The following is a 19,685-nucleotide window of genomic DNA, read 5'->3' on the forward strand; positions in this document are numbered from 1 at the left end:
CGGGGAGGAGGAGCTGGGGGGGGCTTCGCGGCGCTGCCGCCGTTTATTGTGCACTGAGGGGGCTGTGGGGGTGATGGAAGGCGTCGTGGTGGTCGTGGTGATGGTGGTGGTGGTGGGGGAGCGGGGCCAGCCCGCCCGGCGCTCACGGCTCCTCGTCCGTGATGTCCAGGATGCCGGCCAGCAGCGCGGTGAACGTGGGGCGCTCCTCGGCTTTCTGTGGGGGCGACACGGCAGCCGTGGGGTGCTGCCCCGCCGCCCCCGGGAGCTGCAGGTTTTGGGGGCATGGAGGTGCCTCACCTCGTGCCAGCAGCTGTACATGATGGCGTAGACCCGCTCCGACGCCTGCTGCGGGCGGTAGAGGCGCAGGCCCTGGATGACGTGCTCCGTCGTCTCGCTGTTGTTGAACCGCTCGTAGGGCATCTTCCCCAGAGAGTACACCTCCCACATCAGCACGCCTGTGGTGGCAAACGGGGGACACCTCAGGGCGCGGCCACGTCTGTGCCTGATGTTGGTTTGTGGAGGAGCTCGCTGGTTTTGGGCCACCCCTGAGTGGTTAATGCTGCGCTCTTACCAAAAGCCCAGACGTCGGACTTGCTGCTGAACTTGCTGTACAGAAGCACTTCGGGAGGGGACCACCGAACTGGGAACTTTGTCCCCATGGAGCTCGTGTACTCATCGTCTAGAACATATCTGCAGCAGACAAATGGGTCAGGGCAGCCGTCCCTGGTTTCACTTGTCTGCATGCAACCAATCGACCCCAAAAGGAATCTACGGCTTTCAGAGTTTGTGCTCTGCGTGGGTTTGAGCAGGCGAAAGTGTCCCTTCACAAACAAGCACGTGTTAGTCGAGGCTGGGGAAGGGCTCCAGTGACGCAGCATCACAAGAGGCAGAACTGGGATGTGGGATGTGGCTGCAGCCAGGAGATTAGAGGCGGGGGAAAGAAGTGGCAAGAAGGGGAACGGGGATGAGGGAAGTAAGAAAGGGATGTTGGAAAGGGGAGAGGCGGAAGGTTGAGCCAGGTAGATGAAAGCTGGGAGAAAGCAGAGGAAAAACGGAGCTGGAGAATGGTGGGGGAGAAAGACTAAAGTGCAGGGGAGACTGGAGATGTAGAATTGAGACAGGAAAGTGACACAGACATGGCTACCGGACCTGGAAAGGCCAAAATCTGAGACTTTCACAATCCCTTGGTCATTCACCAAACAGTTGCGAGCAGCCTGTGGGTGGAGAGATGGAGGCAGTCACTGCTGTGCTGGGTCTGGCTGGGATGGAGGTAACTTTCCCTGCACTGGCCCAAACAGTGCTGTGCTCTGCACTGGGAGTGAGAACAGCACTGCTATCACACCAGTGTTTTGTCTACTGCTGAGCAGTGCTGGCACAGCACCAGGACTCCCTCCAACACCCCACAGAGCAGCACCGCAATCTGGCAGTGCCAGCCAGAGGCTTGACAAACCAGGCTGAGCTTTTCATGAGGTTGAAGTTCCCCCTCTCCGCATCTGAGCCAGGGATGCTGCCTGATGCAAAGCCCTGCCCTATCCAAAATGCATTTCCAGTCCCCTGGAAAGCTGCCCAGCCCTGCCCTCTCTGCAATTGCTAGCTCACTGCGGAGCAGTGACTCCAGACGTGCCGTGGTGGGCACGCTGTCTGTGCTCAGGTGGGCAGGCAAGCTCAGGAAGATTCTGAAGAAGAAGCTGCAGAGTTGCCTATCCTCACGCTGAGCTAGCTGGACCCTGTCTAGGACGTGCTGTGGCTCCCACTGAGCTGGAGACGTGTCCTTCAGCCACATCCCTACCAGGTCTCGGTGCAGGAACTGCTTGGACTCCAGGTACTCCATAGCCTCACAGACGTCTTTGCACATCTCCAGCAGCTCGGCAGGCTGGAAGCGCCGCCGCGTTTCCCTCAGGAAGTTCAGGAGGCAGCCGTTGGCCATGTACTCGGTGATGATGAAGATGGGGCGCTGCTTCGTGCACACCCCATAGAGCTGCACCAGCTTCTCGTGAGACAGGTTCCTATGTTGGGGGCAAGAAGGGCACTCCTGAGCATCAGCAGGGCCAAGCCGCAAAAGCATCGCTGGGTAAGGAGAGGGAGAGTTTGGCAAAGTGCTCCTGCCCCAGCTGCCGGTGGAAAGCTCCGTGGCAAACGAGCACAAAAGGAGAAATCTCTCGCAGTGTGGGTGCATTTCGGTGTGCGAGGCTGCCCGGTGCTGTCCCCCCAAACCAGGCACCCTGACAGGACGCATCCTGCGCCCCCCTGGGGGCTGCTCACACTTACATCATGACTTTGGCTTCGTCGATAAACTCGTCCTCTGACATGGAGCCCTCCCTGATCATCTTGATGGCCACGTCGTACTGGCCTCTCCACTTCCCGTACTTCACCACGCCGAACTGCCCCGTCCCCAGTTCCTTCAGGAAGGTCAGGTCCTTGGGGTCAATCTCCCACGACCCTAGGACAGAGCGTGAGGGTGAGGGGGGTGCGGGTGCCCTCCCCGCAGCACGTTCCCGGTCATCTCATCTAGCTGGTCCAGGAGGAGCTCACAGACGCGTGCTGCCCCCCAAAAAATCACCCTGAAAAATCACAAGCACGCCTGAAAAAACATCAGAGAAAATCCCTAACGTGCAGGACATGTTCCTCCAGGGGATGGGGAGCAAAGCAGCCTGCACGTCTCTCGGTACTGACCCCAGAGGGCCGGTGGGAGCAGGGAAGGGATCCCTGGGGATGCTGCGGGCCCTGCTGTGAGGGGACAGCCGGGATCCCAGCCCTGGCAGGTTACAGAAGGAAGGGAGCCCGTGCTGGGTGCCCCTCGGGCCCCACGGGCAGGGAAGCAGGAGGTAGCCCGGGGCAGCTTACCGTAGCCCAGGCCAGCTGTGGAAGGGGCACTTTTCCGGTGCTGAGACACGGGATGCTTCAGCCTGGATATGAGCCCTGAAACACAGGAAGGTGTCTGTAAAAGCACTGGTGGCCTCGCTCTGGCCCTGTCCTCTCTCTGAGACTGCCACAGCTTGGAAGATTCTTGTTCCAGCTTTCCCTGGGCTGCACCCTCCCCTCCTTCTGCCCTGCCTGAGAGGTGCTATCAGCTGGGAACCCGTGCCGGTGGGTGGCTTACGAGGGATGTGTTCATGTTTTGCTTTTGTCCAGATCAATAAAAAGGAACAAGGTTGCTCCCAGCCTCCTGCAGCCTGGTTTACAGCCCACTGCTGCAGGAAGGCAGGGAAAAGGATGCTCAGGGGGATGTGAGGTCCCTGCAGCTGCAGATATGCCTGAGCAGAGATGTGTGAATGAGTTGTCTGAAGCTGCAGCTGGGCTGTCCCAGACCAGGGCGGGGGTCAGTGTGCCCCCTGAGGGGGACAGAGCCAGCCCAGCTGGTGAAGGGCGCTGGGTGCAGGTCCAGCTGCCGGCTCTGCCCGTGCCCACGGGCGCTCACCGGCGGAGTTGTGCTGATGGTACGTGATGAGCTCCGGGATGGTGTTGAAGAGGTGCTTTTCGGCCAGGTAGTACTGATTCTGCGGGGTGCAGCACACGACGTAGTGGCGGATCATGCCCTGGAGGTCTCTGGGGAGACAGCGTGCGGGGTTGGAGGGCAGGCAGAGGGCAAGAGGTGCCCGGAGAGGCCCTCCCAGTCAGGAAGGAGCTATTCCTACATCCACTTACACAGAGGACTTGGCGTAGACGGACACAGTGTATTTCCCTGTCTTGCTGGTAGAGTCTCGGACAATGAAGCCCCCTTCCTTACCCTAAAAGAGAGAGAGGGGAACGGGTATTTGTAAGGGGGTGGACTTTTTTTTTTTTTTTTTTTTTTTTGCAGGAGGTGGGACTTAAAATAGAGGGACAACCACAGCGTGTCTGGAGGTGGTGCAATGAGTTAAAGCAGTCCTGCTTCCAGCTCCTGCCCGGGGAACACCTACTGGTGTGCCCCCCAGGTCATTCTGGGCCAGAGCTACTCAGCTCTGTCCTTGTCACCTGCAGTGGAAGGGCTGAGAGCAGCCCACGGAGGCCACGTGCATGAAGGACCCAGCCCCGCGAGCCAACACTCACCTCCTGCTTCAGCAGCTGCTCCGCTTGGCTCCGGGTGATGTTCTTGGAGTACCACCTGGGGCAGGGACACAGCCGTCAGGGACGTGCCCCAGCCACCGCTGTCCCCAGCCCGGCTGATCCTGGCCCAGAACCGAATGTAGAAAGGCCCTGACCCAGCACAACGTGCCACGGCCCCGTGCGTTCCCCTACTCACTCAAAGATCTCCAGGGAATTGCTGGTTTCGGTGACGTAGTTGCTGGGGATGTATCCTTCCCTCCTGCAGAAGGAAAAGGGGACGGTCATGCACCGATGGAGGAGGTTCCTGCCCCAGAAAGCTGAGCAGAAAAGCTCAAAAACCTCAGCAGGAACCCTGCGGTGTTCGTGCTTGGGGATGGCTGGTACCAGCACAGCCTGCTGTGTCTCCCTCCCCCTCCTCACGTGCCAGCTGGTGCAGCCTGTCTGAGCCCGTGGAGCGAAGAACCGACCAGTCTGAGAGCCTGGGACCAGTCTGGGATCCCCAGTGCCGGGTGGGGGTCCCTGGGGCCACCCCAGGGGTGACGCTGGGCCGGGACACAAGGTGCTGGAGCCCTTACCCGTTCTTGTCACGGGCTTTCCACCAGGGCAGGTGGCTCTCCTCCAGGATGAAGTACTCCTCGCCCTTCTGCAGCTGCAGGTCCTGCGCGTTCATCGGCAGGTAGTCGTACAGGGCCACCACCTTCTTCATCTCGCCCGCCGCGACGGGGGCTGGCTCGGGAGGCAGGGGCTTCATCACCATCTTCCCCAGGGAAAGGGAGAGCAGGGCACAGGGTGAGGCAGGCAGGCACGCTGTTTGCAGGCTGAGGCTGTCCCCAGGACTGGCCGGGTCAGCACAGCGTTTGTCTCAGCTCCCACACATAACTCCACCAAGAGATCAATCCACCCCACTGCTTTTATTGCAACAATTCCTCCTTGGAGGCGTCTTCACCAAAGGTAAGTTTTTTCTCTGTACCTTTGGGTTTAACCCGTGACTCCCCCACCCTATATCAGGGTTTCTCTCTCTCCCTAGCTCCCCTGGGGGACCCTCAGGGGTGCGATCATTTGACTTTCCTCTGGGTCTTTGGGCTCCATCCCCTGGTTCAAGCTCCTTCCCCTTCCATCTCTCTCCAGAGCCATGTCCCAGCCTGCAAACCTCTGAGCCACGCTCAGTGAATGTGTTGGCTTTTCCCAGGCTGACCTCTCCTTCAACACCCACATTTTCTGTCCCTTACCTCGTCCTCCTCGGGAGTAGGGGGAAGAGGCTTCTTTGTTTTGCGATGTGACCGCCCAACTTTTAAACCTTCACAACACAAGAACCATGAAGGTGAGAGCTGTGTTGGGCAGCGGGGAGGTCCCCGGGGCTGGGGCCAGGCAAGGGGAGGGTGCCCGGTGTCTTACTGCCGTTCCTGCTCTCCAGGATCTTGCAGCCCATGGCGTTCTTGGCGGTCTGGGAGCAGCACAGGTACTGGCCGTCGATCCAGAAGCAGGGGTGGTATTTCTGCACCAGGTCGCTGTTGTACCGGATCACTGTGGCAGAGGAGGGGAGATGTGTGTGACCCAGTGCTCCGTCCCCAGCCCGCTGCTGAGAGTTTTGTGCTCTCCCAGTGCAGACGATCAGCCCCAATAAATCATTTCACCCGCTGCTCTGCCCCTGATACGCAGCCGTGTGGCCCTGCTGCTCGGGTTTCCCTCAGTGCACTGCTTTTGTCTCAGTGCCACGGCGATGCAAGCCCTGTGACACCAACCTCCTAGCGAGGGAGGGCCAGCCCTTTCCTCCCAGATTTGATCAAAGCTCTTTGGCAGCTCTACAAAGGGACGCAAAGGCGCTCGGAGCGCCAGCTCCCGCTGCGACCAGTCCTCCTGCCAGCTGAAATGTGCCCGGGGCTGTCGAGGCCTGTGCTCTGCAGCTCTTTTGAGGCCCAGTTTTCAAAAGCGATGGAGCTGGCTTGCCTGTGGGCAGAGCAGGATGCCGCCACCGTCCCCTGCCTGCTCGGGGACCTCCCTTGCTGGGTGGCTGCTCCCTTGCCAGGCTTCAGCAGCTGCAGCAACCCCTCCTCGAGCAGGGAAGTGTGGCCGGGGCCGGCTGCTGGGGCAGAGCAGGGCTGGCATGAAATAACTGACTTCCCCGTTATCAGCCTGCTCTGCTTCCGCCTCGCTCGGGCAAACTTCCCCGTGTCAATTCGAGCAGCTAATCTAACCCCGGCAGCACGAAGCCGCAGGAGATACGCACGCATCGAGAGGCACACACGGGCAGCTCCATCAGATTTCGTCCGACCGCAAGCACCCCAGCCCCTCTGTTGCCTCGGCGTGCTCCCAGCTCGAGGGGAGAGCAGCCTTGCAGCTCAGCAGCAGCTCAGCAGCACCGTGCGAGGCTCGGGACGGGCTGGGAAATGCTCCCAGGCCCCCACTCAGGCTTTTCATCCTCGTTTCCTTCCTAAAGCACCGAGGGCTCTACCTCCCCCTCATGTGCCGGTGCAGCGGTGTGGCCACGTTTGCCATTTCCTCCTGCCCTCAGCAACTTCTGAGGCTGCTCGAGCTGATTTGGAGCAGGTTTGTGGGAAGGCAAGGCGCCTCGCTCAGCGTGGCCGTGGTGCTGCAGGGATCGGCGGGCAGCAGAGGCGAGCGCCCAGCTCCTCGGGGGGCAGCTCGTGCCAACGCGGGGACGTTACCAACCCTGCACGTAGGGCACGGCCTCGTGACTGCGCTCGTCATGGGAGCAGCTTCTGATAGAGCTCGCTCTTCCGCAGATATGGGATAAAGTAACCACGAGGCAGCGAGCCCCCGGAAACCCAGAGTCTGAGTCACGCTGCACGCGCAGCCGGTGGCTCCCGATCGCTCGTACGGGGAGCCGGGGCGGCCCGGACTCACCGCTCTTCAGCTGGTGGATCCAGCGTTTGCGCAGCTCCTCCGTCGGGGAGAAGACGTAGAGGGGGCCCTCGTCGTACACCACCTGCGGGCAACACACGTCCACGGGGCTGGGGGCTCGCAGGGCAGCAGGGGCTTGCGGGCAGCCGGTGCAGAGCACGAGCCGTGCCGGTGTGCGCGGGCCCCATGGTGCTCGCGGGACCATGACAGGGAGGTTATAAATAAGCCCCCTCCCCCGAGACTTTCCACTTCCTTCTCTGACTTTCGGTGTGCTGGGGTGCCAGCGAGGGCGGGCAGCTGGGCTGGGGGCTGAGCGAGCAGCGGGCAGGGAGCATCCCTCCAGCATCGGCCAGGGAACCGAAAGCTGCGGGATGAAGCTTGGAGCTGCTTCCCATCACCCCTTCAAGAGAGCTGCCCAATTCCAGCCTGCCCGACGCGGGATGCGGGCATCCCCAAAACGATGCTGTGCTTGTCCCCGTGTCCTCCTCGCTGTCCTCACCCCGGTGCAGTGCCAGCCCCTGGTCCCCCGCAGCCCCGCGGAGCAGGCTGGTGAAGGGGGTGTGACGAGGACTCACCTGGAAGGGGTAGGGGAACCGCTCGATGATGGAGATCTGCTCCATGTTGTTGTAATCCTCCCCCTTCTTCTGGAAGAGAGAGGCAGAGACGATCACTGTCCCCAGCTCCCGTCACCCCCAGGCCGGGCTGCTGCCCACCTCCCCAGCCAGAGGACGGGGGACACAAGCGGGGACCCTCACCGGGACCTGCCGCTCGGGGGGGGGGTTGTTTTCGGGCACCACCGTCTCCACGCAGGTGATCTTCTCGATGTCCACCGAGCCCTTCTTGCTGCCTCGGCGCTGCGAGAGACGGGCTGGCTTTGAGCAACCTCCAAGAGCTGCTGAGCCCCCGGCCCTCGTCCCACCCCTCGTCCTGGCGGGGGACAGCCAGCGGCCCCCCGGACTCACCCCGCGCTCGAAGTCGTACTCGTAGTAGGACAGCTTGCTCTCCGTCAGCAGGAACAGGCGCTTCTTGAAGTTGAGGGGCGACGTCTTCTTCTTCTGCTGCGAGCGCTTCAGGAAGATGCTCTCCAGGATGACGCTGGCCATGTCGGCCACCCCGGCTGCCTCGACGCCGTGCTCCCCGGGGTGCTGCGTGCAGGGTGACACCGACACGGCGCTCGCTCAGCCGAAAACCTGCCCACGGCCAGACCTCACGCACGTTCAGGGTGTTTAGAGGGTGACCTCTGGCTGTCACTTCCCCCTCCAGGGGCCATGCCACGGACCCAGCCGCCCCCCGGCAGGCTCCAGCTCCAGCGGGGTGCTGGAGGGGTCCCCGCAGCTGGCTGGACGGAGAGGGAGGGAGCTGGGGAGGCTGTGAGAAACATCGCCTCGGGGAGGAGCGTGGAGCCCAGCAGCGACACCCAGCACCCTGCCTCCTCCCCTCGGCACCGCGGTGTTTGTGGGGGCCGTTTCCTCCCGCTGCTCACCCAGGCTCTGCCTGCTGTGGCCGTGCCGCCTTGGCAGCGCGTGAGGGCCAGCTGCGGGGACAGGATCCTAAAAGCTCAGGCTCTGAAGTCCTGAAAGCCCTGAAAGTCCTGGCCGAGAGCACAGGGTGGCCCTACAGTCACCTTCCCCTGTGCCCGTGGAGCTGCAGGAGCACGCAGACATCACTGAGCTCCCTTCCCCGTGTCAGCAGTGCTCAGTGGGGGCCAGGCTCACAGCGCTGCCTCCAGCCAGCACCCAGAGGTGCCTGAATCCTCCTCAACCTCCCCAGGGATGTGTCCAGATGTTTCCAACACCCCTCGAGGCTGTGACCAGCCCCGGTCCTGCCTGCACCTCGCGGGGGGCACGGAAACCTCCTGCTCCTCCTTCAGCTCTGCTTTTCTCCCTTCATCCCGGAGCAGCGGGGTCAAGCCCCGTGCTGCCCACCCGGGCACCAAACCCGCTCACGGCAGGGACCAAAGGTGCTGTGAGCGGCCCCGCTTGCTGGATCCTTTTGGGCTATTTGGGTGGTTTATACAAAACACCACAGAAATACTGAATTTTCGGAGCCTCCCAGAAGAACCAGCAGCCTCTGGCTGAGCCGGGAATGGGGGTGAAGGGAATTGGGGCCGGGGCGGGTGCTTGTGGCGGGGGTGCTGAGCTGTGGGGGCGCGGGGAGCCTTACCTTGGGCCGCAGCAGCTGCGTCACCGCCAGCAGTGGGGGGCAGATGGGGCAGCTCCTCACCACGTCCTCTGAGACGGCGACAGCGGGCGGGGAAGGACGGTGAGCGCCACAGGGGGATGCCTCCATGTCCCCATGTCCCACCTGGGTCCCTGCCCGGCTCAACCCTGCCCGGCGGGGCTCACCTACCTCCCCACTCGGCCATCGCTGCCTCGTTGGGGCAGCCGAGGGGGCGAGTGGGTGGCTGTGAGCGTCCCCCCCCCCCCGTCCCCGTCCCCGGTGTGGCTTCCTGCCATTGTCACACCTTGGCCAGGCGTGCTCTGACACACACACACACCCCGTGCCTGGTGCTGTGGGGCCGTCCCGAGCTCTGCACTGTGCCCCTGGCCCGCCGGGCAGCCCGACGGCCACCACAGGTGGCCACGGGGCGGGCTGGGAATGTCCCTGTCGCTGTAGGGCACAGGGGAAGGGGCCTGGGGTGTCCTTGCCCCCAAAACCAGGGCTGGCGACACCAACCCCTCATTTTGGGCACAGCACGGAGGGTGACAAAAACGAAGGTTGGGAGGGCGGAGGAGGGAACGTGGACGGCAGCACCCCCACACCTCCCCAGCGCCCTGCCCCAGCGCCACGAGCACCCATCCAGCGCCCCAACACCGTGCTCCAGCACAGCCCCAAGCCCCCCAGCACCCCAAAACCCCCCCGGCACCCCTCTCAGCGTGACCCCACACCCCCCAGCACCTCCCCACCGCCCAACGGCAGAGGCGTGAGGCCGGGAGCCCTCGTGCCACCCTCGCCGGCTGTCCCCGTGCCACGCGGCAGTAGGGCCGTGTGTCCCCGGCACCCCACACTCACCGAGCCCTACAGCCAGCCCTATAGCTGGCCGGGGTCCCGCTGCGCCCACTGCCCCGCGCCCGCCCCGAGCGGCCCAGCCCCGCGGCTCGGCTCGGGTCGGGGCGGCTGGGACACGACGCAGGGATGGTGGGGTCGGCCGCGCAGGGAGGAAGGACGCGGCCGGCCAACCCCACCCTTTCGGTTCCCCTTTTTTTTTTTTTTTTGGGGTTTCTCACTCAGAGCAGCAGCTGCGTTTCCTCCTGGAGATGGCCGGGGCCAACTCCGCGGAGCCAGCAGCAGCAGCAGGGCGGCCGCACGGAGGGGTGGCGGGGCTGGATTTGGGGTCTGGGAGAAGGGGCTGAGGGTGGTGGCATGGGGCTGGGGTGTGGGGCTGGGATTTGGGGTGGGCAGCGGGGTGACATGCACGAACAGCAGGCGGGGGCCTCCTCCTGCCCACCTTGTCCCTGCACCCCATGTCCCTGGCCACCCATGTCCCCATGCACCCTGCACCCCATGTCCCCATGTCCTCTTGCCCCATATCCCCGCACCCCATGGCCCTATGTCCCCGTACCCCATGTCCCTATGGCCCTATGTCCCCATGTCCCTGTACCCCATGTCCCTATGTCTTCATGTCTCCATATCTCTGCACCCCATGGCCCTATGTCCCCATGTCCCTATACCCCATGGCCCTATGGCCCTATGTCCCCATATCCCTGCACCCCATGGCCCTATGTCCCCAGGTCCTTGCATTCCATGTCCCTATGTCCTCATGTCCCCATATCGCTGCACACCATGTCCCTATTTCCCCATGTCCCTGCATCCCATATCCCTTTGTCCCCATGTCCCCATATCCCCGCACCCCATGGCCCTATGTCCTCATGTCCCCATATCGCTGCACACCATGTCCCCATGTCCCCATTTCCCTGCACCCCATATCCCTTTGTCCCCATGTCCCCATAGCCCCGCACCCCATGTCCCTGCACCCCATATCCCTTTGCCCCCATGTCCCCCCGCCCCCGCCCCCTCCCTCCAGCAGGGGGCGCTCTCTCCCCGCTCCCCTCCTCTCTATGGTTCCCCCCCCTCTCCCATCTCCTTCCGCTTCCGGCCCGCTCCTTCTCCTCGGGTGCCGCCGCCAAGATGGTGGGTGCGGGAGGCCGGGGGCGGGGGGCCCGGCTCCATCCGCCGCCATCCGCCCCCGCCGCGCCTCGGAGCGGCCGCGGGGGGCCCTGCCCGTGCTGGGGGCCGCTCGGGGAAGCGGCGGCGGGGGGAGGCGGCGGGCGCGGGGCCTGTCCCGGCGGGATGGGGATGGGGTTTGTGGGGGGGGGGAGGCCAGGCCAGGCCGTGCTGACCGCCGGGCCTCTCCCCGCTGCCGCAGGTGAACGTGCCCAAGACCCGCCGGACCTACTGCAAGAAGTGCGGCAAGCACCAGCCGCACAAGGTCACGCAGTACAAGAAGGGCAAGGACTCGCTGTACGCCCAGGGTGAGCCCGGGGGCGGCTGGGCTGGGAGCGGGGCTGCTGCTGGGCGGCTGGGGGCTGAGGTTGGCAGCTGGTGCGTTCACGTGGCTGGGGTGCGTGTGTTTGGCTGTTGCCTCAATGTGCTCGTTTCCCCCTGTAGGCAAGAGGCGCTACGATAGGAAGCAGAGCGGCTATGGCGGCCAGACGAAGCCCATCTTCCGCAAGAAGGTCAGTGCGGCTTCTCTGAGCCGTGACATCTTCACAGCCCTCACACCCTGCTGAAGCAGGACACATCTGCCTCCTCGGCCGCGGGCTGGGTGTGTGCTCGAGCAGTGTTACAGCAGCTCTGCACTCGTAGTGGTGTCTAGGGAGTGTAAGAACACAGTTCCCACCCGTCTGCTGTTTGCCCCAGCTGCTCTGTCTCACTGAGATGTTCCTTGATCACGCTGGAGTGATGCAGCCTGTGTTTGTGGAGCAGCTGCTGCAGGGATCCTGCTGCTTGAGGACAACACGGCCTTAATGGGGGTGGTGCTTTTAATGAAAGGAGTGTTTTCCCCCTTGCTAAAGGATATGATAAAGGGAAAGAAAGCCTGCTGTTAGCTTTCCAGATGTTCTCGAAGCGTTGGTAGTTTGTCTTTGGAACTTGTTTTCCAGGCCTGTGAGGCTCTGCACAGCCAGGCTGCCTTCACTGGCAAGGGTACAATGGGGTGAAGCGTTCCCAGCTCCTGGGGGTACTGCAGAACACAGAATGCTTTCCTTGCAGGCTGCTCTCCAAAGAAATTGGTATCACTGAGCCAGCAAATCACAGCTGCTGTTCTCCTGAGAGTCTCAAAACAGCAGTGGAAAGCGTGGTGCATTCTGTTAGCGGCGCATTAGAGCGATGTGCTGCTGCCATCCTCCCTCTGCAGGTTGCGGGGTACCTGGAAGTGTAGACCTCCTGCGTGTTTCCCCTCTGTGTGTCCCTTCTGCTAGGAGATAGGGGACAAAAAACCTTGAAATTTACAGCAGGGAAGCAAAACCTGACAGATTTATAAAAGTTCTTGTGCAAACTGTGTAGCTGTGCTTACAGAGCCACTTGGCTAGCTGCTGGGAAGCCCTGGTGTTCTGCTGGAGGCTTCCAGGAAGGAAGAAAAAAGGGTGGTGTTTTTTTAAGCTGGGAGAGTTGGCAGGAGATGCTCCTGCAAGCAGGGTACCCGAAGCAGCAGCACTGCTCCCAGCTTGGCACCCCGCTGCACGCTGCCGTCCCCGTGTGTTTCCCTCCAGCCAGCGCCGTGGGGGTGAGCAGCTGGGGTTTGTCACTAGGCTGCGGCTCTGTCCCGCTGCTCCAGCGGCCTCACAGCTTCGGGTTCTTCCCTCCGCAGCCTTCCGAGCAGCAGCTCTCTTGTCAGTAGCTGCGGGTCTGCGTTCAGCACGTCACATCACTGCTCCTGCAGGGGAAGGTTTGCCAGCTTTCGGGTGTTTCTTCTGGTGGGCGCTCTGCCGAGCTCCCCGAATGCTGCTGGGGCTGTCATCCTGCGCCCTGAACAAGGGGCTGCTCCTCGGTGCTTTTTAAACACAAAACACCACAGCAGGTGAAGGCACAGATCACTAAGTTCTCTTACTGGTGTTCTAAGGTACCTGGCTGTGTTTAACAGAGGCAGCCCAGCTGTGTTGCTGGTTTCCTCTTTATATTTGAGGAATCAGCTGGTGAATCTAAAGCAGTGCAGGTAACGGGCTGTCCCCAGGAGTGGCTGTCACCTGTTTCGGGGCACTTCTCACCCATACCCGCTGCTCTGCTCCTCCCAGGCCAAGACCACGAAGAAAATCGTGCTGAGGCTGGAGTGCGTGGAGCCCAACTGCAGGTCCAAGCGGATGCTGGCGATTAAGAGGTGCAAACACTTTGAGCTGGGAGGAGACAAGAAGAGAAAGGTACGTTGGGGTACCCCGAATGTTGGGGTACCCTGAATGTTGGTGTGCCCCCAACGGCTGGTACGGCGGAGGGTGAGGACGGGCTGTGGGAGAGCACTGTCAGAGCTGGGGGAGGGTGAGATGCAGTGGAGTAAACTCGCTGTCTCTTCCTTTTTGCAGGGCCAGGTGATCCAGTTCTAAGCTCCATCCCCCAGTTTGGACTGTATTAAAGGAATTGGAAGAGATCTGTTGTTTGTCTGTCTGTCTCCTGCTTTTGGTGGGGAGGGACTTGCGAGTACCTTAACCCAGCTGGAAGGCGTTCCGAACAAAGCTGAGCAGTTGGATTTGATGGTTTAGAAAGGGTTTTGAAGAAACCTTGCCTATGGCTGGCACCTCCTCAGGGTGTTCCAAGAGGTACATAAAGCATGGCTGAGCACGAGGCTCTGCAGATTCGTGCACCAGCAACATCTCTGGGGGTGCTCCTCGGGCTGACACGAGGACCTCTGGCAGAATGCTGCCTTCAGCAGGGCTGCTTCTAAACTTGCAGCTTGTCTCCTGTAAATAGTTCGTGCCTCCATCACAGCAGTTGTGTTCTAGGAGTACTTTAAGCCTCTGCGGTGAGTCTGAATTGTTGGTAGGTGAAGCAATATTTGGGAAAAGGCTTTAAAGTGCCTGTTGCAGTTGTGTAGCTCCCCGATAGGCTTTTTTTAAGTGCTTGTCCTGGAGGGGAGGCAGGCGAGATTCCTTGCAGCAGTGATGTTGGGTTTTTTTTTGACCCAGGAAGAACTGGGGTAACTTGAGCTCCCCTGAGCAGCCCTCACGCTTCTCACAAGCAGCTGGGCTGTGCTGCAGCCAGCGGCTAGCACCAGGGGCTGTGTTTGAGGAAGCATCCTCTGCACCGCCAGGCAGCAGTTACTCACCACAGCTCAGCTCCGAGCTGCCTGTGGAGGCTGCGAGCTTCGTGGCCGTGCAGAGCGATGGCTGATCCATGCACGTTGGCTCCCCCAGCTGGGTGTTGTGCTGGCACAGCAGGCTTCAGCTGCCTGCCTCCTGTCTCGCTGAGTTATTTTCCTTACAAGAAAAATCCCGAGCACAGCACGTAAGCAGCAAGTGAGGGGTGACTGCTGAGCAGCAGAGTGTGGTGTGCTTTAGGACAGGCTGTCCTGCACTCTGGCAGCAACCCACTCACAGGAGAACTATGAAAAACCTTCACCCTTATTAGGGAGCACTTTAATTAAAGTTTGTAATCACAACCAGAACAAATCAAGGCATCTGCATCGTGTGGCAGGCAGAGAGAGCACGCATACACGGTAGTTGCATAAGAACCTGCGTAACTTTAGCCTAAAGACTGCTGCCAGCAGCAAAAGAAGGGCAGTGCTGTTGGGAAGGAGCCCCCAGGGGCCCTGTGAGGAGCAGGGAGGGGAGCTGCTGTCTAGAGGGAAGCGCCAGCCACAGGTAGGGGGCTCCTGGGGTAAGGAGCAGCCCTCAACGCTGAGAGCAGACAACAACTGCAGCGAGCCAGGCCAGTCCCTGAGTTCAGTGATAACCACGCTCTGAGGAGGGGGTGGGCTTTCTTTGGTAGCTTTTCTGTATTTTTGGTTTGTTTTTTTTTGGGCTGAGTGTCCCTGTAGAGCCCAGCTCGCAAAGCAGCAGCAGGGCAGCTGGGCTGCATTTCCCCGCTGAGCCTGGGGAGCCGTAGGACACCGCATCAGCCCTTCGTGTCTTTGGGCAGGGGGTGCCAGCAGCTGGGGCCCCTGTAGCCCCCAGATACCATGGAAAGGGTAAATAAATAGGAGAGGAGCAACCCTCAGAGAAGCAGTTGAGTGGAAAATGAGGACAGAACAAAGGCACCCTGCCTGGAGGCTGTTTGTTGTGTCTGCGTGCCTCCTCCTACAGCGCGCCCACCCTGAGCAGCACGGTGCCCGTGGGGTTCACCTCCACGCTGAGCGAGGACACCCAGCTGTGCACGCCCCAGTCCCTGCTGCTGGGCAGCAGCTGCCGCACGGAGCAGGCGGGGTTGCAGGCCAGCCCGTTGCCCAGGAAGGCGAGGGGGAAGGAGAAGTTCTGCGGCCCCCCGATCTCCTGCTGGTACAGCACCGCCACCGCGTAGGCGCCGCCCGACAGCGGCCGCTCCCAGAGCTCGAAGTTTTTGTCCTGCCGAGGAGGGAACAAACCCCGAGGCGTGTGTTAGGGGAGGCTGGGCCGCTCTCAGAGGAGGCCAGCAGCCCGTGCACCCAAAACAGCTCGGCCGTACCTTGGTGATGCGATATCCCTGCTTGCCCAGCGGATCCTGGTTGATGGCGATCACCTCTTTGTTCTGCAGCAGCCACTTGGCCTCGGGGCTGATGCGCCGCAGGTCGTTGGACATGAAGAGGGGAGCAGCCATGATGGCCCACATCGCCATCTGCGTCACCGCCTGGTCCCAGCTCAGCCCGAAGTTCCCGATCACCAGCTGTGACGGGAAATTCAAAAAGGTGCCCGGTGATGCTGCCTGCCCGGGAGAAACTGGGCCGCCACGCGGAGCACCCGTAAATGACAGGATGCTGAGGGTGGGAGCGGTTAGATAGGCCAGGAGCCAGACCAGCCCGTTGGGTGGCAATTCTCTCATCGGGTGCTCGATCCCAGGGCCCCCTCAGAGCCTTTTACCCCGGTATTTCTCCCTCAAATCCTTCCCTCTGCCTGCAGCCGAGGAGAAGAGTTTTTAGTGGTGCTGCCCTACTTGCCATGTCAGGGTCGTTCCAGCCCCCCGGCCCAGCTATCTTCACAATGCTGTCCTGGTGAAGCGCTGTCCACTCCAAGATGCTCTTGATGCTGTTCCAAGAGTCGTAGACATCAAAGAAGTTCCTCCAGTGGTTGCAGTACTCTTTGATCTCCGTGTAATTGGGCTGCCAAAACAACGAGCGTCATTAGCCAGAGAGCTTGTCCGCGCAAGGTCAGGAACGCACACAAAGCATCAGCACTATTTTGGGGCAGAAATAAATAGTTTTGGTGGCAGACCCACCGAGCTCTGTCAGAAAATCCCCCCAGACTTCACCAAAGGTGGGATGGGAGCAGTGGGACTAAGGTGTGACATCCTACTAATTACTGCAGTGTCTCGGGTTTACACCCTCCGGTGACTAACGCGTTTATCTCTGTGGGAGCGATGGCCACATCCTGTCCTGGCAGCGCGGGGGAGCCAGCTGTGGGTGGAGAGCAAAGCATCAGCCACAGACCTTGGCTGGCAAAAACGTGTTCATAACCACCACGGAGGATTCCTATGAAATAGGCTGCCCTATTCAGGATCCTGCTGAATTCTCGGCAGAGCAGTGACTCGCCTCAGGTGCGCCTCTGGGCTGTGAAGTGTTTTTCCTCCACCTCGCAGTCCTGCTCCCTGTCAGAGCAGAGAGCAGCGAGCTCCCTGGGAGGCTGCTCTGCACTCGTAGCACTTTCCTGTTCCTCCGTCCATGCGATGCCAGCCCTGAGACACGCTCCTCACCTGCTGCATGGGCCTCAGGTAGAAGGGCCATTCGCAGGAGTACACGATGGGTCTGCCAGTCTTGTTCAGGGCCAGAGACATCCTCCTGTAACCTGAGGGAAGAGAGCGGACAGGTTACACAATCCCCTGGGTCATGGAGAACTGAGCCAGTGTCACAGGTTCGGGTTTCAGTTCAACTCTTGCAAAATCAAGGCTGAAGGAGGCAGCCAGCCTCCTGCCTCGCAGGGAAAGGCGAGCTTCAGTGCCTTGCTGCTCTGAGACTGATCAATTTGTCTCCTGGTTCTGGCTGGGATAGAGCCCCGGGAAGAGGCTGCAGTTTTGCTGTGTGGTGTTTTTTTCCTGGGAAATACACATTGGTATCTATCAAGCTGCTGGGCACAGCTGCAGTGGTTAATGTTGCAGGAAAATGTCCTTAGGAAGGACTTGTGCCATATGGGCTGGGCAGGAATGCAAAGCCACCAGATTTGTCCTGTCCTTGTCCCCAGACGGCCCTGTTACATCCCTTATAATCAGCAGCGAGGGGATGAAGAGCCCGCTCTCTCTCCTGGAACTGCTTCAGGATCGCACCTGGGTTACACACAGCATCCAACAGCAGCTTCCAGCCTAGCTGCTGCCTGCGGTGCTGAGCTGAGCTCCTGGCCCCAGCAGCCAGCGTAGGCCCGACCAGCTGGCTGTGATGGGACCGTCACTCGGGCAGGTTCCCACTGCCAGACCCAGCCAGGACCGTAGGGCTCCTGCTGCCAACGCTGTGGTGCTGACTGTGCCAGCAGGGAGAGCCCCGTCAACAGAAAACCATCTTCCGAGCCCCAGGAGGTTTTTCACGCCAGAACTCTCTTCAATTTTTGCTGTTAAAAGCCCTGATAACTGCCTTTCTGCAGCTGACGCAAGCTGTTCTGGCGTGCAGCTGATCCATTACGGCACGGCCTCGCCGAGGGACTAAGGGCTAAGTGTGTGAAGTGTTTCGAGCTCTCCAGTGAAGGCACTGCAGAAGGGCAAAGCCTCTGTGGTGCTAAGAGCTGATGCAGCACTCTGCACAGAGCCCCCGGAGCATGCAGCCCCTAGTGTGAGGCAGCTGCTGCCTCAAGCCCTGCCTGCGAGCGAAGCTCCAGGAGGGGGGAGGCTGAGCAGCCAAAAACCACTTGGGCCAGCAAAACTCGCGGCCTCGGAGAGAGCAACCTTCAGCTCGGGCACACAGCCTCCTACCTGCTTCTGTAAGCAAATCCCTCAAATGAGCAAGCTCGGGGAGAAAAGCAGATCCCCAGAGGCTCGGGACCACTGCCGAGCACCTTGCCCATGCACCCACCTTCTGCCAGCAGCTCCAGCGAGCCGGAGTTGCAGCCGTCGAACTTGAGCAGGTCCACGCCCCACGAGGCGAAGGTCTGGGCGTCCAGCTCGTAGTGCCCGTAGCTGCCGGGGAAGCCGGCGCACGTCTGGTTCCCGACATCACTGTAGATCCCCAGCTTCAGCCCCCGCACATGCACCTGGGCTCAGGAGCAGACAGAGGCCAGGGCTTGGGGTGCCGGCCCCGAGGCCACTTCCCCCCCGACCTCCCGGTCCCGCCGCGCTCCCGGCGCTCACTCACGTAGTCTGCCAGCCGCTGGATGCCCCCGGGGAAGCGGCGGGGGTCTGCCCGCAGCCTGCCGCGCTCGTCCCGCGTGGGGGCCGCCCAGCAGTCGTCGATGCACAGGTACTGGTAGCCCGCATCCCGCCAGCCCTCCGCGGCCATCACGTCGGCCATCTCGGTGAACAGCTGCTCGCTGCGGGCAGGAGCACGGCGGGGCTCGGGACCGGGACACCGGGACAGCACCCCCGGGACTAAGACACCGGGACACTGGGCACCTCGGGACCGGGACACCGGGTACCTCTGGCACCCTGGGACCCCCGGGACCCCGGGCACCCCCGGGACACCGTCACACCAGGACCCCCGGTACTGGGACCTTGGGACACCAGCACCCCGGGCACCACCGGGACCGGGACACCGGGCACCTCTGGGACCCCGGGATCCCCGAGACCGGGACCCTGGGACACCGGGCACCCCCGGGACCCCCAGGACACCGGCATACCGTCACACCAGGATCCCCGGGACCAGGACCTTGGGACACCAGCACCCTCGGGACCGGGACCCCGGGGGACCCCGGGGCACCCCCGGTACCGGGACCCCGTCACCCCCGCTCCCCCCCCCACCCCCCGTGTCCGTACCTGACGCAGCGGCGGGGCTGCGCGCTGCAGTCGGTGGCGCAGAGGAAGCGCTCCCAGTGCAGCCAGCCCATGGGCGGCGTCCTGGCCACGCCGTTGTCCAGCGCCGCCGCCGCCGCCGCCAGCAGCAAGGCCCGGAGCAGCTCCGGCACGGCCGCCGCCATGATGGAGCCGCGCGGTCACGTGACGCGAGGGGGGTCACGTGGGACGAAGGCCGGCGCTGCCTGACCCCCCCCCCTCCCCTCCCGCCAGGGGGCGCCGCTGCCCCGTGTGGGGCTTCGCGGCCATGGCGGGGCCGGGCAGTGCCAGGCGCGGGGCCTGAGGCGAGCTGAGCGCTCGGGTCCTCGCCTTGTTGTAAAAACAGTCACAGAGTCACACAATCACACAAATGCAGGGCCCCCAAGGTTTAGAGGGACCCGCAGGCACCACCATGTCCCGCAAACCTCCCTATTTTAACACCTCCAGAGGCGCCCCCACAGCCTCCCGGCGCAGCAGTCCCAGCGCCCCGCCGCCCTCACGGTCCCGTTTCTGTCCCGTTTGCTGCGGAGCTTCCTGGGCTCCATTCTGTGCCCATCGCCCCTTGTCCTGTCCCCGCTGACGGAGCTTGGCCACATCCCGTTGTGCCCCACACAACCGCCCCCCGCTCCAGACCCGGTGCCTCGACCATGCCCCGCAGGTGTGGTCAGTCTGTCCCAAAAGCCGTCTGTCTGTCCCCGCCAGCCCCCATGCCTGACACCCATCCCCATCCCGCAGCCCACAGCTCCCTGCTGGAGCAGGGCTGCTTTTCCAGC

General features: G+C 62.0%; 3 protein-coding genes across 5 annotated transcripts; 1 reads left to right on the forward strand and 2 right to left on the reverse strand.

The window, feature by feature from the left end:
• Positions 1–19: 19 nt before the first annotated feature.
• On the reverse strand, positions 20–9,966 carry BTK (Bruton tyrosine kinase). 3 transcript variants are annotated; one of them, XM_084534575.1, is made up of 20 exons: positions 9,901–9,966; positions 9,052–9,119; positions 7,851–8,033; positions 7,644–7,742; positions 7,464–7,532; positions 6,892–6,973; positions 5,422–5,550; positions 5,256–5,323; positions 4,602–4,783; positions 4,223–4,285; positions 4,030–4,084; positions 3,646–3,728; positions 3,419–3,546; positions 2,845–2,919; positions 2,269–2,440; positions 1,790–2,006; positions 1,150–1,214; positions 572–690; positions 298–455; positions 20–214 (listed from the first exon to the last, which is right to left on the reverse strand). In XM_084534575.1, exons 3-20 carry the CDS (start codon positions 7,989–7,991, stop codon positions 143–145), a joined length of 1,977 nt encoding a protein of 658 aa, XP_084390701.1. In that variant the 5' UTR covers positions 7,992–8,033; positions 9,052–9,119; positions 9,901–9,966; the 3' UTR covers positions 20–142. The 3 variants fall into 3 exon arrangements, with proteins under 3 accessions (XP_084390701.1, XP_084390700.1, XP_084390699.1); XM_084534574.1 differs by lacking the exon at positions 9,901–9,966 and having other exon boundaries at positions 7,464–7,529; positions 9,052–9,237; XM_084534573.1 differs by lacking the exon at positions 9,901–9,966 and having other exon boundaries at positions 9,052–9,236.
• A 996-nt stretch (positions 9,967–10,962) lies between these two features.
• Positions 10,963–13,468, forward strand: RPL36A (ribosomal protein L36a). Its single transcript, XM_084534580.1, has 5 exons — positions 10,963–11,019; positions 11,255–11,360; positions 11,497–11,564; positions 13,122–13,244; positions 13,404–13,468. The coding sequence occupies exons 1-5, from the start codon at positions 11,017–11,019 to the stop codon at positions 13,422–13,424; spliced, it is 321 nt and encodes a 106-aa protein (XP_084390706.1). The 5' UTR covers positions 10,963–11,016; the 3' UTR covers positions 13,425–13,468.
• Positions 13,469–14,427: 959 nt separating this feature from the next.
• Positions 14,428–19,084, reverse strand: GLA (galactosidase alpha). The gene is made up of 7 exons (XM_084534579.1): positions 18,898–19,084; positions 18,281–18,455; positions 18,002–18,179; positions 16,699–16,790; positions 15,947–16,108; positions 15,478–15,675; positions 14,428–15,377 (listed from the first exon to the last, which is right to left on the reverse strand). The coding sequence occupies exons 1-7, from the start codon at positions 19,056–19,058 to the stop codon at positions 15,114–15,116; spliced, it is 1,230 nt and encodes a 409-aa protein (XP_084390705.1). The 5' UTR covers positions 19,059–19,084; the 3' UTR covers positions 14,428–15,113.
• Between the last annotated feature and the right edge of the window lie 601 nt (positions 19,085–19,685).

This window comes from Aythya ferina, assembly GCF_964211825.1.
Source record: "Aythya ferina genome assembly, chromosome: 13".
Taxonomy (NCBI): domain Eukaryota; kingdom Metazoa; phylum Chordata; class Aves; order Anseriformes; family Anatidae; genus Aythya; species Aythya ferina.

What these genes read in the sequence shown, in the direction of transcription:
- BTK (XM_084534573.1), bottom strand. Translation starts at nt 9,177, where the DNA reads ATGGAGGCATCCCCCTGTGGCGCTCACCGTCCTTCCCCGCCCGCTGTC. An exon ending in TCAGATTTTGGCCTTTCCAG is followed by an intron (nt 691 to 1,149) that starts GTCCGGTAGCCA and finishes TGTCTGCTGCAG; the next exon opens with ATATGTTCTAGACGATGAGT. An exon ending in TGTACAGCTGCTGGCACGAG is followed by an intron (nt 215 to 297) that starts GTGAGGCACCTC and finishes TCGCCCCCACAG; the next exon opens with AAAGCCGAGGAGCGCCCCAC.
- RPL36A (XM_084534580.1), top strand. An exon ending in AGCCCATCTTCCGCAAGAAG is followed by an intron (nt 11,565 to 13,121) that starts GTCAGTGCGGCT and finishes TGCTCCTCCCAG; the next exon opens with GCCAAGACCACGAAGAAAAT. An exon ending in GAGGAGACAAGAAGAGAAAG is followed by an intron (nt 13,245 to 13,403) that starts GTACGTTGGGGT and finishes TCCTTTTTGCAG; the next exon opens with GGCCAGGTGATCCAGTTCTA.
- GLA (XM_084534579.1), bottom strand. Translation starts at nt 19,058, where the DNA reads ATGGCGGCGGCCGTGCCGGAGCTGCTCCGGGCCTTGCTGCTGGCGGCG. An exon ending in CAGCCCCGCCGCTGCGTCAG is followed by an intron (nt 18,456 to 18,897) that starts GTACGGACACGG and finishes TCCTGCCCGCAG; the next exon opens with CGAGCAGCTGTTCACCGAGA. An exon ending in AGGGATATCGCATCACCAAG is followed by an intron (nt 15,378 to 15,477) that starts GTACGGCCGAGC and finishes CCTCCTCGGCAG; the next exon opens with GACAAAAACTTCGAGCTCTG.